This window comes from Centruroides vittatus, unplaced genomic scaffold, assembly GCF_030686945.1.
Source record: "Centruroides vittatus isolate TY-2023 unplaced genomic scaffold, ASM3068694v2 contig_846, whole genome shotgun sequence".
Lineage (NCBI taxonomy): Eukaryota > Metazoa > Arthropoda > Arachnida > Scorpiones > Buthidae > Centruroides > Centruroides vittatus.
The window spans coordinates 542,054-562,777 of NW_027122551.1; the positions used below are offsets into that span (position 1 = coordinate 542,054).

Here is a 20,724-nt window from a genome sequence, read left to right on the forward strand (position 1 = left end):
ATCTTTATTGAAAAAAAAAACACGTTTGTTTTTAATACATCTTTCCGGGTTTTGTCTAGTTTTAACTAGACAAAACCAGGTAAGATGTATTAAACTAGAATTTACTACTAGTCAAAAATGAATTTGAGTTAAAACTAGTTTTAACTAGACAAAACGGGTTTTAACAAAGACATCCAGTATAAACTAGTTAAAACGCGTTCTAACTAAAAACGGGTTTTGATTGTAACATATATATTAAAATTTTATGTATTTTTATATATAAAATAATAACAGATAAACAAAAAGAAAATATACAATTTATATCAACGTCACAGCAGAATCCGATTTTGTATTTTCTCAAGTCAAGTGTTACTTGTAGCACGTGTTTTACATTTCTGTTAGAAATGAATGTCCGAAAGCTAACAACGCTTACGCTGAAGGAAAAATACAAACTTGTTTCTGAATTTGAATGTAAGAAAACTTCGAAAACCGAATTTGCAAAACAAAAAAAAACCTTCTAAAAATAACATTGGTGGGAGTTCTGAAGAAAAAAAAGAGGAAATTAAGAAACTTTTTCTTGGATTTTCGTCGCGGCTGTCGAAAATGCCAGAGAAAGTCGCCGTACAAAGATGTCGAAGTTGCTCTCATACGTTGGCTAAAGCAAATTCGTTTATCGAATCTTCCTGTTTCGGAACAGATACTGAAACAAAAGACGATGGAAATTGCTGGGGTACTTGGAGTAGAAACCAACTTTAGTGCTAGTGATGGATGATCAGAGAGGCACATTGTACTACTGTATTTTCCTAATTGTAGTATTGTGGTTTTTTCAACTTCGCTTTAGTCGTCATATCGGATAACTCGACACATTTTCACTTCCCCTTGGGGTATCGACTTATGCGGACTCGACTGTATTTACAAACATCAACGCGACACATTGCGTTGTACGTATCGATGTCATATAATATTTAACAATGACTTCAATCATTTATTCCAACACTTTTGACTTGTCCGGATTCGATCCCAGGCAGGGCCGGATTATCGAATAGGCAAAGTAGGAAAATGTCTAGGGCCCGCAATCCGGAGGGGCCCGGCTTCAGTGCAGAAGATTTCTCTGTTTTGATTTAGAAACTTGAATAGAAATTCGATAGGACAGAAAATGCCATATTTACTGATGTATGGATGGTTATGATTTATTTTCTAAATCTACACTTATACGTCGCGACATCGTATATTCAATATAGCGTTCAAGTTGCTCGAGTGCGAAGATATTACATTTCAATAGTGTTTTATAAAAGAGTTAAAAAGTTATGGGTGTCACCCATGCTAGCTACGCTAATTTCACATTATATAAGATTTGTTTAGATGCAACTTATTTAAATGGGGCCCCAATTTAAATTTTGTCTAGGGCCCGCTAGAGGCTTAATCCGGCGCTGATCCCAGGTCTCCCAAAGTGGTAGGCTGTCACCTTGAGCTCAAGCCATCCGGCCTCTCTTGGAATATTAAAAAAAGGACGGATTTAAATATCCAGAAATTTTTCGGGGGTGGTCCGTTTGGCTATGTCATGCCCCAACACTCATCACCCAGCCGCTTCATTGGGAGGTATGGCCGAACCTATAATAGGCTTGCTAGAAAAAACCTCTCTTAATGCTCACAGGACGGAAAGAGTTTAAAACATGACGTATAGATCAAAGTTACTAGTGTGATGTTCACGCGAAATTAGAGTTAACCACAAAGGTAGACAAGATACGATAACAATAAGATGGTATATTTTCGTAATTTGTTTCGCGTTTTAATACAGATTCTTATTAGGTATTCCAACGTCACGGTACAATACTATATTGTACAAAATTACAGCACGAACAATAGTTTGGTACATCCAAAGCACATATATATATATATATATATCCCGATTGCGACAATATAATTAAGCCCGAAACCTTAAAAACTAATCTTATATACTTAAAAAATAATCTTATATAATCTTATAACTATAATCTTATATATTATATACTAGAGATAGAAAAGGATAGATTTAAGAAAATATAAGAAATAGTATATAGTAGAAGTAGGGATACTCGGGTTTTTTTCGGCGTATTTCACTCTGTCTATTGTTGGATGGGATGCCACATCTAAAATAATACAGTAGAAGCTGAGTTCTTTAGGATAAGCTTTAAACCTTTCCCTCTCCCCGCGGGGGGAATTTCGAAAAATCTCTTCTTAGTGTGCATTCTCGTGACGTACCCAGTGTACCAAATTTCAACTTTCAACTCCTAGCCGTTTGGGCTCTGCGCTTATTATTATTATCATCAACCCATCTCGATTATATTATAGGATAAGGAGCATTTATGCTAATAAATTTTGATGGTTAAAGCAAAATTTTAATAGCATTAATTAATGCTCCTTATACACAAATTATCATGCCAAATTTCGTTTTTTATAGACGCCAACACAGACATACACGGAATTTTTTTTTTTTTTGGAAAGGGTTTAGGCAAAACCTAGAAATATACAAAAGACTCTAAGGATAAAATTTGACACGATGCTGATGCTTTCCCTTGTTATGTATATATAACAGCCGGAAAAGTAAAATTAAGAATGTTTAGAAATGCTATTATTGCTACTAAATATTTTGTACCGTTTAGAAACGTTTAAATAAAGATGTTAAAGAAAGAAATGCCTGGTTATTTACTTTCAAAATTAAAAAAAAAATTAAGTAGGGTCATTTTGACTCGCGCCATCTTATTTAATTAAAAGTTAAAACTCTTCCTTTTTTACACACTATTACACAACGAGTTAGAATATTCTAGCTCGTCATCTTTACGGTACACAAATACCACAGCTCCTTGACTTAAAGGAAAATGGCGGACGTGTATTCAATTTTTTTTCTAACGTGGCGCCGCTCCAACTACTCTATATAGTATATTTTAGCTCGTTGTAGTTATAGTATCGTTAGCTCGTTACTGTATAAAATCAGGCATTACAGATATGTAAGAATATAAAACCTACAATAGAATATATATAGTGGTGATCAAAAGTTTAGGATCTAACTATAAAATTTACAATAATTAAACTATAGTTAAAAAAAAACTAAATCCGACTCTTTTTTAGGTCGGATGACTTTTATTTTTAAAATTTCTTTCCCCTTGTGGGCACTAAGATGACCCTTTTTTTAGCAAGCCTATTATGCATTCGGCCATATATATAATGTGGCAGCCGGGGTTAAAGTGTCACCCTGCTGCTCTTGGGGACCAAGATTCAATTTTGAATCAAGAGTATGAGAACAAATTTAGAAATAGTTTATATCTTTATACGTCAGGACCAGTCTATCACCATCCGATCGTCTCTAATGTGCCTTCTTCGATGATTATGATAATCATTTTAGACAAGGCTGGCGTGACCTTTTGCGGGGCCCGGTTCAAAAATTTTGCGGGCTAGAATACACATTCAAATCCTATACTCAAATTTCACAATAAGGAATTATTTATTATAAGTACAAAGGATGTTACATATATCTTTGGTAAGATGAATATTACATAATTTTTCTCGCCTTTTTCGCCGCAAAATCTGTGATTACGTCATCAAAATTGATTGAGTTTGCTATTTCGCTTTCTATTGAAAGAATAGCAAGAGATGTAAATCGGTCTTGACTTATTGATGATCGAAGATAACTTTTTATTAGTTCCAACCGCGAGAAACTACGTTCAGCTAAAGGTACGGTTACTGGCGTAGTTAACATTATTTGTAACGCAATTAATAAATTTGAGTAGGCTTCCGAAAGATTGTTTTTTATAATGTATTTCATCGCATCTAGTGCCGAATAAGTGGTTTGCGTTATCGATCGGAACATCTTAATCTCTTCGAACATGTCAGTTCTGTCGAAATCTCTTATAAAATCCAAGGTCCTAGAATATACCTTCTACGATCTCGTATGAAATCAACTTATGAAATCGTCTTAGCGCCCTCGAGGTGAAAAGTTCAACAATAGTCTAAATTAAATGAAAATAATTATTTTAATTTTTATTTAATTTTTAATCTGTAGAAAAATATTCGTAGAAGAGATTTCGTTAATTTAATAGAGAACGAACTCGAAGTGAGAAGAGAAAAAGATCTGGCAACGTTATATATTCAAGGATAGGTTCACTGCAGGTAGACACGTTTCGGTAAATTTCGAGAGCTGAAGAAATATCGTAAAAAATGCCTATCCATTTTGTTCCTCCTGTGATAGAAGATAACCCGAGTGGATGGGGACCGTGCTCCGTCCCAGAACAATACAAAAAAATGCCCTATCAACCCTTTTCGAAGAGCGATCGATTAGGAAAGGTACGGTACTTAAGCCTAATGACAAACATATGGCTTTGTTAATAAGCTAACGTTAAAAACGGTAATTGAAAATATAAAAGTAGGTTTCGTATTAAAATGTATAATTTTCTTTAGGTAGCGGATTGGACTGGTGCAACTTACCAGGATAGAAGATATGCCAGTGAGTAAAGTTTTGGTAGAGATGTTTTATGTATAAATACAATTATTAAAACACAGGCTAAAAGTAACGTATACCGAATTTTTAATTATTCATTTTTTATTCATTCGGTGTATTTAATATCGTATTAGAATAATTTTCCAATTGATGTTAAGTTATAAATTTTCCACTTTATATGTAGCCCAATTAACCCCTTTTGCAACGTTAGCAGATTTAATAATGTATTTATTTTTCACGATTGTCGATATCGTCGTTCTTGGAATACGATATGCAACAGTTAAATCTCGACACACATTCCACCTTCATATTTCTCAACAATCTCTTTTTTCATTTCCATTGTGATTCTAGTCATTTTTTTAGTTTTCTGTTGCTTTTCATTTGCCTTTTTGCAATTCATGATTAATAAAAAGTTTTACTTACAAATTAAAATCAGAAGAAATTTAACAAAGTTGTAGACTGTGGCACCGCGAATGTCTAGTTTGGTCTAGTTCACCAATAGTGCTACTTGTTCATAGATGGCACATATAATTGAATTAAGTCGTATACCAAGCAAAATTTGTTTCATCCAAACAGGACGTATTCCGAATTGGGCGTATTTTAAAGCAGACATATACCGAGGTACCACTGTATTGTGCAATTATTTTCATATTTTAACATACTTTGAATTAATTAAAATTAATATTTTATTATAACTGCATTATGTATCTTATTTCTATACTAGGTGTGAAAAAAATAATAAGATTGCTATTATATATTTGAATATACATTCATATATGCGTATTCCCGGTACTTGTGCAGTTTAGGGGGTATGACTGTTTGAAAGGTTTTCTTCCATAAAATTAATCATTTCTAGACTAATTTGACTCAATCATGTCCAAAACACATATAATTTGTTGGAAATTAGCGATATAAAATATGCTACAAACAAAATATTGTTGGAATACTTACCGAGTGTACCCATTCGAAGACGCCATTGCTTTAGCTTGTTTTCGTCGCAGAGCAGCACATCGGAAGGCAGACGTGTACGAAGAGTGTCAAGTGACATGTGTTGGTGCTATTTGGTCACGTGACACTCTTTGTACGCGTCCGCCTTCCGATGTGCCGCTCCGCGATGAAAACAGGCTTAAGCAATGGCGTCTTCGAACGGGTACACTTGGTAAGTATTCCAACAATATTTTGTTTGTAGCATATTTTATATCGCTAATTTCCAACAAATTATATGTGTTTTGGACATGATTGAGTCAAATTAGTCTAGAAATGATTAATTTTATGGAAGAAAACCTCTCAAATCGCTGTACCTTCTAAACTGCACAAGTGCCGTATTCCCAATGGAAGCGCTGTACTGTTGAATACAGGACGGCTTCTGTGGCAAAAATATTTGAATAGGGTAAAGCTGCCGGATTATACGCATTCGTATGTGTGTTTTACAGAGCACCGACCTTGCGCAGTTTAGCTCATGGATGCTATGCACCAAAATATCATATAACACTTCCAATAATTCTGTCTGGGGCTGGCATGGCTTTCCTGTGATCAAATGTCACCGCACACCACTGTTATAGTAAATATATACATAATATTCATATAAACCTAGTTGGCATGATGATATTTCTTGTGTTTTAAGAGCTTTTAGCTGTCTCTAGTAAACTGCAAAATGGTTTATTTTTAGCACTGTTTTGAGAAATAGTTCTAGATTTTTTTTCTATTAAATTTTATTCCATTTTTAAAGGTCTTCAAAATTCCAGATATGCTAATTTTGCAAAGGGTGATATGTAGACAGGCAGTCTCCAACCTTTCTGACTTTGTGGACCACCGAACTCAGAATTTTGAATCTTGCTAATCACTATCATGAATTTATTTAAATGATAAAAAAATCTATAATGATCATAAAAGTTCTATTTTACTTTATCAATATGAAATTCACTTGTTTAATTATAACAAATTAGTGTGAAGTTTGTTGCTTTTTTTTAAAATAAGTTTATGGATTCTTGGCTCTTTTCCACAAAGGATGACAATTGTACTCACATTATTTGAAGCGTGCAATACCATAACGTTAAAAATATCATTTTTCTCTAAATTCGTTTTATTGAAGAATTGAATTTTAAATGCAATGTTTTCTGTTGCAGAAAAATTTTATGGTAATAGTGGCACTGTAAGTGGCTATATTTTGAAGTTGAAGTTATTTGAAGCCATAATGTTTAAAGCATCAACGTGCAAGTCAGATGACTTTTGGTGCTTAAAACATTATATCTTATATTTACATCATTTTTATAATCCAGAGAATATGTAACCTAGTAAGTATTTTACCATTTTATTGTAAATTTGAAATGAAATTATTTACTAGAAAAAGTGTTTTTTACATCTTCTGAAAAGTTTGTTTTTTGGCATTTACAACGTTATGGCACTGGATGCTTCATTTATTGATTTATTGACATTATTATTTATTGATAAGTCATTATGTGTTTGGTTTTAGATTCTAATAAAAATCCCTAATGAGTGAAAAAGGCAGCTAAGCATTTTGCATTTCTTTTGTAATACTTTGTGTAACCTTGACTTGATCTATGTCCAAATTTCTCCACAGACCAAACTTTCTCACAGACTACGGGCGATAGGCCAGGGTTGTCCAATGTTTTTTTCCTAATAGGCCAAATTAGAAATTTATTTATATTCAGCATGCCACAAAGGTACCTTATATAAATATTTTTTTAAAAAAGTTCAAAATGTGATGATTAAATTTTAATAACAAATATATATACAGTGGGTGAACGGTTAATGAACAAATTGGATAACAAATGCTTTTGTGAAAGATTTTTATGCTTGGACAAAGAACACCTCACAGAACAAACATAAGAAGAAGCGACGTAAAATAATGAATACCAATTGGTCTTCCCTTTGTCTTCAGGCAATAATTTGAAACTTTTCAGAGTGCGGGAGACATCGACACTCAACCTGGTATACACTGATTTGATAGTATTCCTCTGAACTTTGAAACTCTCTCTTGTAATTGCAGCCTTTTATTTTTCTGACAGAAACAATTCTTTTATAGTATCTGTGAGACTGTTGGGCGGGCACTCGTTAAGTTTTGCGGCGGTTTTTATTTTCGAAAGGTGAGAGTATAATAGCAAAGGTAGAGAGTGGGCAGAAGATGTCTGATGTTGCTGGGCAGTATGACTTAAACAGGTCTACAGTAGGCCACAGTTCAATATTATCTAAGAAAAAAACAGTATAATTAAGAAGACTCAAGCTACTAAAGGAGTAACAAAAATCACATCTAAGAAATAAAGAACATTGAAGAGCTCATAATGGAACTTGAAACTGGTCTGATGACAGAAGAACGTCAAGAAACTTGGCAAGATATGTTTTCTTCTGAAAAAAAGGATTAATGCCAACATCTGCTATTAAAGATCTTTTGAAGAAGTGGGAGGATGTCAGAACAACGGTCTTAGAATGGCATCCAAGCCAGGTTGAGGTTAATAGGCTTAGGGATCTCTACAACAATAATGCTATTGATTACTTCCGAAAAATCCTGAAGAAGAGAAAAGCAATCAATATTAGACAGATTCTTTAACCCCCACAAACGAAAAAAACATGACAAATAAAAATGCAAGACTGTGTATATTTATATATAATAATAAAAATACATATAAACATAGTAAGAAAGTATATTTTTAATTTTTGGGGGCCTCCAGAACAGATTAATCAAATTCCCATAAAAATCTATGGTAAGTTGATAATCGGTTAACGAACAATTCAGATAGCAAACACAGTCTTGGAACAGATTATGTTCGTTAACTGATCACCCACTATAATTGCAAAAGTACTGTATTATTTATTGACGGAAAAAAAAGGAATTATACTCACACAAAATAAAAATAAATTCAATGAGGTTTTTGACATTACCTTCCTTTTATAATATTGTCAATATCTGCTTTTATGATACTAGTCTTAATTGTAAGAATGTTAGTTAAATGGGAATCACTCAACCTATTTCTTTCAGTAGTTTTGATGTTTTTCATTCACGAAAAGAATTGTTTGCAACAACGTGTTCTACCCCATGTGCATAACAGTTTTCTAGATAAAACAATTTTTAGTAGTAATTATGTCATTATGACATCAAAGTGTATCCAGTGAAATGAGAATAATTTTTACAACATATTTTACTAAAATAAATGAAAATGTATCTAAAAAATTTAGGGTACAGTTGTCCGCAAAAAAGTATTAAATGGGCCACGAGTTGGACATCCCAAGCATAGGCCATGGGTTTTGTTGACTTTTTTACTCATATGGGCATGTTCTACAGCTTTGATAAGATCTTAACTGTCTTGTTTAGAGCTGCATTTGTATCTAAATTAATATAGTTTGGTTACATTAATGTAGCAATACAAATGGCACATTTTGTATGTAGAATGACAACCTACTTTTACCTGACAATTTAAATTTCTGTCCAATGAATTATCCTTATTTAAAGATTATTTATAAATTCTTTTAAGTTTAGAAGTAATTTTAAGTTTATTAATAACTCTATGATTTATACATTAAATATTTATAAATAACATATTATTCTCATATATAAAATTTAAAAAGTTAGCTATATATAAATTTTAATTATATGTTAGATATCAAATTTTATGCATTATTGTATTGAAAGTTTGGATACAAATTTAATTTTGAATGGTTATTAGGATCTCATCTGTTTGTTAAATTTATATTTCTGAAGCTTTTTGTCACTACCCTAAGTAGAAGTTATTTTTATTGTTCCTTAATCGGTTGCAAAGGAATCTCCAAGTTCTTCCACATTTATATAAATTTGTGTAAAATGCAACAAAATATTGTTTATTATAGATACAAATTTAGAGTCACCACAAAAAATTATTAAATGTTAGTAGTATAGAGGATTCCATGTTTAGGAGAACAAAATCAGCTTATGTTTTTTCTGACAATGATGCTTCCTATCTATCATATAGAAACAACTAAAATATGACTTTCCTTGTTTTTAGCCAAAGCTTCTAAGTTAGACCGATCACAATGTTTACGATATAATTGGGGATATATTTCAGAATCATGAAAGTGGTGTCTAAAACTGATTGAATTTTCAGGCCTTGGAATGGATCACTATTCTCACTATTTTAAAATTAGTCACTTTTTCTCAACTATTTCGATGATATATCATTATCTCTTACTTTTTCTGCCATTATGGACAAGGACATTTTTGTAATGCCAAGCTATCACATGTTACTTCATTAATTAATGTTTAAATACTTATATTGCAATTCTCATAATGTTATTACATGACTTTTTAGATCTTAAAAATATTAGTTACACAATATCATAATATTATAATGCACTGGGCACTAAGAGGACTTTTTTCCCACAGTTTTTTAACGTTGACAAAAGTTTTTTTTTTTTGAAGTGCAGTATTTTAATTCCTTCTGAGCTTCTCACAATTAACCTTTACACCTTCAGTTTGAGAGCAGGTGTTAATAAACCAGTCCAAAATGAAAACCAAGAGCAAATAATGATAAATAAACATAATATTAAACTACTATTTTTCATTTTTCAATTTTTGTTTTAATGATTTTGATAATGTAACAAAATTACTGATTAAATTTTTTTTTTCAAGTTTGTTAATATTTTATAAATTTGGAAAGTTTATTAAGGGACAATTTAATAAATTTATAGCTTTTTAACATATCACAGGATTTATTGATAAATAATAAATGAAAACAGTGTTTTACTTTTCCAGCTTGTTATGTATATAGGAAAATATTGGAATCGTGTCAGATTTGATCCTCTGAGTTTTTTTGCAGATCTTCACATTTTCAGACTTCCTGAATCCAATAAAGGCAAAATAATAATAATAATAATAATAATAACTCTCCTGTGGTCACCACCTGGTCGTGGTGGGAGAGCCCAGTAATTTTACTGATCCATAGGGCAATGCAGGCTGGAGCATAAGCTCCTGGTAGGGACACCCATGCCAGTAAGGTCTATGGGGAGAAATGAAGCTAAGAGTGACCACACACCCACATTCTGTGGAGATATATATCATGGTAGTAACCAGATCTAAATGTGATACCGGCTCGGACGTCGCCCGGGTTAACAAGGTCCGCGTTCGTGGGTTAGGCAGAGGCTCACGTTCGAAAAATAGGCCACAGTCTCCCTTGGTTACCGGTGGCGAAAGCAGCACCGGCCCAAGCATGGCTACTGCAATGCCCTCAACAGATGTGAGGAACCAACCCAGCCTTGGTGTTTCTGTGGCAATGCATCCACAGACCACAAAGGCTGGAAAACCACGCCAACGGATGAAATGGACAGTAGAAATGAACGAGTTTATCATCCGTACTTATTACACGATCACAAAACTCGAAACAAACATGACAGCATACAGACAACAACTACACCATAAATTCACACAACAATATCCTCACCTCACTGTCACTGAACAAAGGGTTGTTGATCAAAAAAGAACAATTATACACAACAACCTTATTCCACAAACAACACTTGAACTTATCAAACAACAGGTTGCTGATCAAATACATCAACAGACAGAAACATCTAACATTAATGAAGATCATGTAACCTGTCAGGATAATCCAGCAACAAGCATTGATAATAACACACATACAACAATTACCACTAATGATACTACAGACACTTCCTCGTCCATCACTGATAACATAGACATGGATTTAGTTAATACGCTCTCACTTATATTTCAGGAAACACTCACTAAATATACAGGCACAGATCCCACACAACGACCACGAATACCAAAAATCAACACGTCAAAGGAAGTAGGAAAAACACTAAATTATGTAAACACTCACTTAATACCACACTACATTCATTCAATTTCTACACTCGCAGACATTCATACATTAGTTTATGCTGGGGCAGTCACAGTAGTGACACACCATGGACTGAAAGTACAGTCACAGACAAATACACAGAAAACACAATACTATCACAAGCCTGCCTGGCAGAGAAGAATAGAAATACAAATAAATGACATTAGACAGCAATTAGGCAGGCTGACACAATACACTAAAAGCAACATAACACCCAAATTAAGGAAACAGCTCAAAAACATTTTCAAGAAAATAAAAACACACACAAAACACGAACATCACAACACACGCATTACAGAATACATTGATACACTAAAACAAAAACTTGCTGCCAAAGCACGTAGACTCAAACGATACAAAACATGTACACTACGAAAACAACAAAATAAATTATTTACAAACAATGAAAAACTCTTTTACAGACAAATTAATAACAAAGCAAACACTGATACACAGCACAGTGGCACACCAACAGAAGAAGAACTCACAACATATTGGTCTTCTCTTTGGTCCAGTGCTGTCACGCACAATGCTGATGCAGGCTGGATCGAGGAGGAGAACAGAAACTTGCACAACATACCAACTATGCCCTGTGCTGAAATAAACATACATGATTTCCAATACACTGTTAACAGAGCACACAACTGGAAGACACCTGGTGTAGACAACATTCACAATTTCTGGTACAAAAAGTTTAGATCACTGCACCAGGAACTAGCTAAACACCTAACACATTATCATCAATCCACAGGACATGCCAAATTTTCTTACTCAAGGCATCACCTACATGAAACCTAAAAACAACAATACCACAGACCCCACACAATACAGACCAATTACATGTCTTCCAACACTCTACAAATTATTGACATCCTGTATCGCAAACAAAATATACAAACATATTGAAGAACACGACATTCTAACAGAACAACAAAAAGGTTGCCGTAGAAATCACAGGGGATGCAAAGAACAGTTACTCATAGATTCAGTCATTCTACGGCAAGCACACAAACAACACAGAAACATACACATGGCTTATATAGACTACAGAAAAGCATTCGACAGTGTTCCACACAGTTGGCTGCTACATATTCTACACATGTACAAAATACATCCATCACTCATTGCATTCTTTCAAAACACTATGCAGCACTGGAGAACAACACTACATCTCAGGGTTAGTAACACTTCCATACAAACAAACCAAATTTTTATTAGGCGAGGAATTTTTCAAGGAGATTCCTTGAGTCCTCTCTGGTTCTGCTTAGCCCTGAACCCATTATCCAACATGTTAAACAACACGCAATATGGTTACAATATCAGACATGAAAAAACAACACAGTTTACACTGTCACATCTCATGTACAGTACATGGATGACATAAAAATTTATGCATCCACACAAAAACAACTTCATCAACTCCTACAAATCACACATTCATACACCAAGGACATACAAATGGAATTTGGCCTAGATAAATGCAAAACACTTCACATAGAAAAAGGAATCCTGAAGAAAGAAGATTTTGCACTTGGAAATGGAGACATTATTGAATCCATGGAAGAGGGCGAGTTCTATAAGTATTTAGGATTCCAACAGGCCAAACTAACAGAACATACACAAATAAAGCAAAGATTAATTAAAGAATACCAAAGTAGGTTAAATGCTATTCTCAGAACACAGTTAAATGCAAAACACACAGTTAAAGCAATAAACACATATGTCATCCCAGTACTCACATATTCTTTTGGAGTTATACATTGGACTCACACAGATCTTGAGCAACTCCAAAGGAAAACAAGAACAACACTTACTAAGCATAAACAACATCATCCTAAATCTGCCACAGAAAGATTAACCCTTCCACGTAAAGATGGCGGACGTGGCCTGATTGACATAGTTAACCTTCACTACAAACAAATACAGTCACTGCGAGAGTTTTTCTACAAAAAACAAGAAACATCACAATTACATAAAGCAGTAACTCTAGCAGACTCGAATAACACACCAGTAAACTTACACTCACATCATATGGACACAACACAACATATAAAAAGCATAGACACCATTAAGCAATCGTGGGCTCGAAAGGCACTCCATGGCAGGCATCCTTATGATCTGGCCCAGGATTTTGTTGACAAAACTGCGTCAAACAGCTGGTTAGCTCAGGGATTCCTCTTTGGGGAGACGGAAGGATTCATGATCGCCATACAGGATCAGGTCATAAATACTAAAAACTACAGAAAACACATACTCAAAGATACAACACTCACAAATGACACATGCAGAAAATGTCACATCATGCCAGAAACTATACAACACATCACCTCTGGTTGCAAGCTCTTGGCACAGACAGATTATTTACACAGACATAATCAAGTAGCAAATATAATACACCAAGAGCTTGCAAAGAAACACAAATTAGTAGACATCCACGAACCATACTACAAATACATTCCACAGACAGTATTGGAAAACAACACGCACAAAATGTACTACGACAGAGCCATAATCACAGATAAAACAATTTATACAACAGACCAGACATCACACTCATTGACAAACACAATAAAATCACATACATTATAGACATATCCATTCCAAACACTCACAATATACAAAACGCATGCACTGAAAAAATTAGCAAGTACACAGAACTTGCCCAGGAAATAAGGCATCTGTGGAGGATGGATAGAGTGCTTATTGTACCTGTTGTTCTCTCCTCTACAGGTGTCATACCACACACACTACACAAAAGCCTGGGCACATTACAATTGAATAGAAACACATACATCACACCACAGAAGGCCACTATATTGAATACATGTCATATTGTGAGAAAGTTTTTAAATACAGACACACACACTGATACACTTCTTTAATTTTTGTTTTGGTTACTATGTTTTGACTTTGGTCCGGCATAGTACACAGCCACCGGTGTTAACCGAGTATATCTCACTTAACCCAACATAATAATAATAATAATAATTCTGTGAGTGTTGATGTGTATTTTGTTTAATATCTTAGGATGGGGTAATGATTAAGAAATGAAATTTAGTACAGTAGCTTGTGTATAAAAGTCATTGATGCTGTTAAATTTTGGTGGTTATAGAACAAGAAATGGGAAGAGAGAAAAGGATCACTTGTCACAACTCTGTATAACCTCATCCACATTCTTGAAGTGGCATCCCTTGATGGCATCTTTCAATCAGGGTAAGAGGTAGAAATCGTGTGAGGTCTATCATGTGCATTCATGGCACTGTGTGTTGGCAAACATGATGCATGTTCAATTTATCACACAGGATGGAATGACAACTTCCAACTGAAATTCCTGCTGTCTTGGTGATCTGCTCAATTGACTGCTCTGTCTGACCTCACAATCTCACATACAACCGACACTTTCTCCTCAGACATTGATGTTGATGGACCATTGCTTCGAATCATCATCAATACTTTCTTGTCCATCACAAAAGTGTTTTTGCTAGTCATAAACTTGTGAATGCTTCATCACAAATTCAACTTATGCATCCTGAAGCATCTTCAAGATCTCAGAGGGTTTTTCCTCCAATAACACAAAATTTGATATTTGCATGTTGTTCTTCCACAGATATTTTTGCCAGACTCTGTTTTACGTTGTCTCACTAACATGACTTTCAGTGAATGGTAACTGTTGTCATCTTTGCAGTGAGTACAGATTTGTTTGAACACCTTTCTCTATTCCTGGCATGTTTAGCTAAGACATGCATTACATGTTTCCTTTTTCATTGCCTTTAATTGTTCCAACATAATTCTGAGAACTTTTTGAAGCTACCTTGTATATAACTTTGCTAAGTGTATGTGTGTATGTATATATAATGGTTTTATTCAGACAATTTATAAATTGAAGGATCTATTTCAGAAAACATTCTATGCATGACATTAAGTAACATATGGCTATTTACAATATGAGCTGATTCTTATGCTTCAAATGTCTGAAAACATGATCTTTTTTGAGTTTAATAAACTTTTATTTTACAAGGTTGAGTGTAGATAATTGAATTTTTAAATTAAAAATTATTTATTTGTCTACATTTTATAATTTCTGAGAAATAATTTATCTAAAATGTCATATTTTTTTATTTTCTTTTATGATTATTTTTAATTCATTTGATTTCAAATTTCCTCTAAATTTATAACAAGTTTAGAGTATTCACTGAATTTTTTAAATTAATATTAATTCAATTCATTTATTTTCAGTTAATAAACTTTATATAATTTTAGATAAATACGTATCACAGTTTGGCACTGGAAACCAATATGCTTATTATCATGAAGAAGATGAGAGCACTTTTCAATTGGTAGATACAGCTCGTGTGCATAAACCTCTTCATCAAAGAGGACGTTTTAGAATGAATCAGGTAAACTTAAATATGTACTTTTAAATAGAATAAATTAAAACTACACTACTTTACAAAAAAATATTTATATTTTATTATTTCTAAATAACAAATACTTAACATTTATTTTTCCATAATTTTTTTCAATGCAAGAAAATTGTAAAATTTAGGATAGTAATAACTTATACAATAACTTGATAATTAATTTAATTAATTAATCAAACAGTTGGATTCTTTCAGAGTAATCTAAATTAAATTATTTCTAATTATTGACAAGAGTATGTCTTTTTAAGTAAAATTAAAAATGAATTTAACATGGCCAACGGTATTTTATGTTTAATAATATAATAAATATAATTACAACTTTTAACAAAGATTAAACTTTGCTTCAGTCCTTCATTCCATTGTTTGCACCATCTGCAGTTCATAAAATCACAAATCTTGTGATTGTGGCTAGGACACTGGATGACGCTTTCGTCTTACTTTACATTTTTTACTACAGAGGCAGTAGCCTACAAGGAAAGGTTGTCTCCGTGAATTTTGTGATTTTATGAACTGTGGATGGTGCAAACAATGGAATGAAGGACTGAAGCAAAGTTTAATCTTTGTTAAAAGTTGTAATTATATTTATTATAAGAGTATGTCTTGTTTATAAAATCGTACTGCCTGATGTATTACCAGCTTAGAGATATGAAGGAGTACATGTCAGGAGTTGAAATTTGGCATAGAGTATTAGGTGCCCAAATCATGCACACACAAAAAAAAACCAGACTTTTAGGTAGTCAGAAGACCAAGACCCAAGATAAAATAAAATAAAAAATGGCGACTCTCTACATACAGGCAGTATGTGAGATTTGCACATGCATTGCTCGTTGTTAAGTTGGAAATACGAATATTGTGAAATCAAATTTTGACAAATGCATGCGTTGGGAAGTTCAAAAAGTGAATGTTGCTAAATCAAATTTTGACAAACTAATCTTTGAAAAAACCCATTTACCTGTCTTGTGTTATTCCCCACATATTTCTGGTTGCCACGTGCTGACCTTGACTGATTGACCGGAGATTTCTCATTTCATCATTGGAACTTTTTGAAACTAGATGGCGTGTTGTTATAATTTATATTAGATCTGCCACAAACTACAGGAAGCAGGAGCTAGTGTCCACTCAGTCGCGCTTCCAAGCCCTGCCTTTTTTCCCATGAGGCTATGAGCCATTTTTGCTAGGTAAACTATGTGGGCATGAAGCAGCCACAAACTACACAACATTTGCTAGCATAACATAGTCCACATGACATGAATTCCACAGATGTGGACTGGCTATAGAACAAAGATTTTATTATAACCTATATTTGTAATCAGACAGTTTTCATTCTGAACTTTGAAACAGCATGGGAAAAACATATCTACTATAAACTGAAAACTATTTATATATAACTATTTATTATTTATATACAATGTTTATACTGTTTTCAATACTGAATGTATTAATCATGTAATTTACGTACATTGATAAAATTCTATTATTTCTTTTTCGACATGTGACATGTTCATGTAGTCATCCATCTTGCCCACTCTCTCTTGCTAGCATGACTGCTTGCGCTGTTGAATTCTGTGAACAGCAAGTGTACTCTTGTATTGCTGCGCTAGCAAAGGATAAACCATGCGGGCAAGAAGAAAGGAGCGAAACCTTTGACATCATCGGTTGTGCTAGTGCATGTTTACTAGCATTTTGCTCTTGCAAAGTGCTAGCAAATATGCACTGGCTGTTAAAACTAACTTCCAAAATATAATTATTTTTTTTCTTTTTACATTTATTAATATATATTTTGTTTGTGCAAAATAAAAAAATAATTGCAAACGATACAATAGCCACCATTATTTTTTCAAAAATGGGAAATTTTTGCATTGACAAAACTTCAACCTGGGGCTTCATGTAACGGAGAGAAATTTCAACATTGGATAGGTTAATTTCACTGAAAATGCATCGTGGATGACCTTGTGGTCGTGGCTGTGGCCAGCGAAGTTTGAATGATTGCACTCAAAACCAGCGATACCAAAGATGATTCGAGAATGAGAACGAGACTCGCTGTGAGCATTGAAGTGATCTCACTTAGTAGTGAGTCTCTGAGACAGTCTTGTCCCAAATACAGCCTTGCCATTTTACTTGTTAGATTTGACATGAGTGGTAACCAAATTACTTAGTTCATGAATAATTAATTAACCTTAATGTAACCTGATAAGGATTTAGCTCATTTGATCAATTAATTATTTACAATAGTAATATTTAAAATTGCCTAAAGTTTGGATTGTTTTAGCTTTCCATATATTTTATTTATAAATCTACATCTAAATAATAATACATAAATTCTATGTAATAAATTAGAAGAGTAGGAGAGTTATCATATATTTATTCTTATAATATAATTTAGATACTGGATTGAGATTTTATAATGTTATTACTAAGAAAATTAAATTTAGAAACTGAGTATTCACTATTAATTCACGACCTGGGAAATTCACTTTGGGATGAGACTTGGTATATAGGTAGTACTCCTTTAGGATGTTCAATCCTCAAAACAAGAAAGCGCAATGGCCAGCCAATTTTAAGAAAAAGGCCTTTAAAAATTCGAGCTCAGCTTATGTACTAATAAGTTTCGCTAGGTCGGCAGCTTCTGAGCAGCTCGGTTGACATCGTTCTTGGCTACCGCCAAGTCGTTCAAGGTTCAAATCTCTGTCTCGATTAGTATTTTTTTTTCTTTCTAAACATTTTTTAAAATAAGTATTTTGAATATATATAAATATTAAAATTTTATTATAATAAATAATTTCAATAATTTAAAAAAATGTTTAACACATATTACATGTCATTTTAATTATAATAATACAAAATAATTAATAATAATAGTTATAAATAATTAGTTATGAAACAATAGTTTTCATTTATTATTCTATTGTATCAAATTTTTCAAAGGTTACTACTCTTATTAATTCTCACCACTTAAAAATAAAAAGTATAAAACATGTCTTTTATATTCATTCTTTACTTCCATTTTAACAAAAATAAACAACTAGAATGTTTCCAATTCCAACAGTATTATATAAATGAGATCCAATTTAACACTTCAGTGTGAAAAGTATCACATTAGACTGACATTTTCAACAGCAAAACAAGATTTTTCTCAAGGTCATAAAAATGCGCATGGACTTATGGACTGACCTGATATTTGGAGTGTCAGTTTACTTTTGGATTTCGAAGAGATCATAGTGTTCCGTAATATATCACACCATAATACAAATAGTTTCAATATTTTACAGTAAAATGTCTGTGAATGAAGATACTATGTTTACCAACAGTTAATGATGATGATTATTAATATACTTATTAATTATTTTGTATTATTATAATTAAAATGACATGTAATATGTGTTAAACATTTTTTAAATGGAATTATTTATTATAATAAAATTTTAATAATTATATATATTCAAAATACTTTTTTTAAAAATCTTTAAAAAGAAAAAAAAAAATACTAATCGAGACAGAGATTTGAACCCTGAATGACTTGGCGGTAGCCAATAACGATGTCAACTGAGCTGCTCAGCAGCTGCTAACCTAGCGAAACTTAGTAGTACATAAGCTGAGCTCAAATTTTTAAAGGCCTTTTTTTTAAAATTGGCTGGCTATTGCACTTTCTTGTTTTGAGGATTGAACATCCCAAAGGAGTACTACCTATATACCAAGTCTCATCCCAAAGTGAATTTCCCAGGTCGTGCCCTCCCCTTGTGAGTATTCACTATTAATTACACCTTGTTTTATTAAATTTAATTTCTTGTTAATATCTCATCAGTAGAAAAAATGAGATAAGTTCTGGATATTGGTTGGATTGTTTTACCGACTGAAACTCCTTTTAGAATATATAAAATGTTTGTTATTGTCTGTTCAAATACATTGAGTTAAAGGATCTAATGATAGATATGTTGTCATGATCATGGTTTATTTGCACCATTATGTATGCAAATAGAATAAGGGGCTAATTCTTCTGAAGATGAAAAAGCAAAGAATGCAGATAAACTATAATCAATTTGTGGTGTTGATTTTTGAGACATGTATGTTTGTAAAAAATGTTTAATATGATCTGATTTCAACCTGTAGTTTGTATTAGTAACAAGAGATACTATTTCACATCAAGAAATCTATTGAAATAAAGAGTAAAGAAGCACAAAGATTTTGGACTATGAACCCAAAGTTGAGTTTTTATTAAACACTTGGCTTTACTTCCATCTTTATTTAGTTTAGTCTTAACTAAATAAAGATGGAAATAAAGCCAAGTGTTTAATTAAAACTCAACTTTGGGTTCATAGTCCAACAATCAACAAAACACTGTTTCAAAGATGAAATAAAACAAAGATTTTATCAAAAGGGAGAGCTCAACACTTTGTTTTAACAGAGTAATTTATATATAATATATAGTCAAACCTGTCTATAACAGAATCCCACAGGACTGTGCAATTCTTCTGTAGTAGACATGTTTCTGTTACATATAGGTTGTCTACTACAGGCATCCCTTGATTAATGCAATTAATTCCTCAATGCTACTGTGTACATCAGAATTGCATTACTCAAATACAGTGGTATCTCAGTACTTGACCAAATGATCACCACCTGCTAAAACAAATTTTTGGTTAATAGCAAATATTTTTATCATAAGCTCTTTATAGATTGGAGATTTTGTGCATAACATGTCTATATTTTAGAACTCTTGTTTAACTCCAATAAAACCTTATATTAATTAAATTATCAACAACTGTGAGGCAAATAATAGTGAGGGCTTATCATACCAATGATGGGTACAAATGCCATAATTTAATTAATATAATTATACCAAGGGCTGGAAACAACTTTTGTAATAATTTCTTTCAATAAGACCGTTTTGTAAAAACAGAATGATTGAAAACATTAGTCTCTCTCCAGATCTTAAAATTTCTTTCGAATGTATAACTTGATTCGTTTGTCATATAATCAAAGTTTTTAAAAAATTTCAATA

At 32.8% G+C, this 20,724-nt stretch overlaps 1 protein-coding gene across 1 annotated transcript in view; it reads left to right on the top strand.

The window, feature by feature from the left end:
- Positions 1–4,098: 4,098 nt before the first annotated feature.
- eIF3d1 (eukaryotic translation initiation factor 3 subunit d1) overlaps positions 4,099–20,724 on the top strand; it is a 39,665-nt gene continuing 23,039 nt past the window's right edge. The window contains exons 1-3 of the mRNA XM_067278964.1: positions 4,099–4,299; positions 4,414–4,459; positions 15,565–15,701. Coding sequence (XP_067135065.1) covers positions 4,174–4,299; positions 4,414–4,459; positions 15,565–15,701 — 309 coding nt within the window. The 5' untranslated portion in view covers positions 4,099–4,173. The remainder of the gene's footprint in view (positions 4,300–4,413; positions 4,460–15,564; positions 15,702–20,724) is intronic.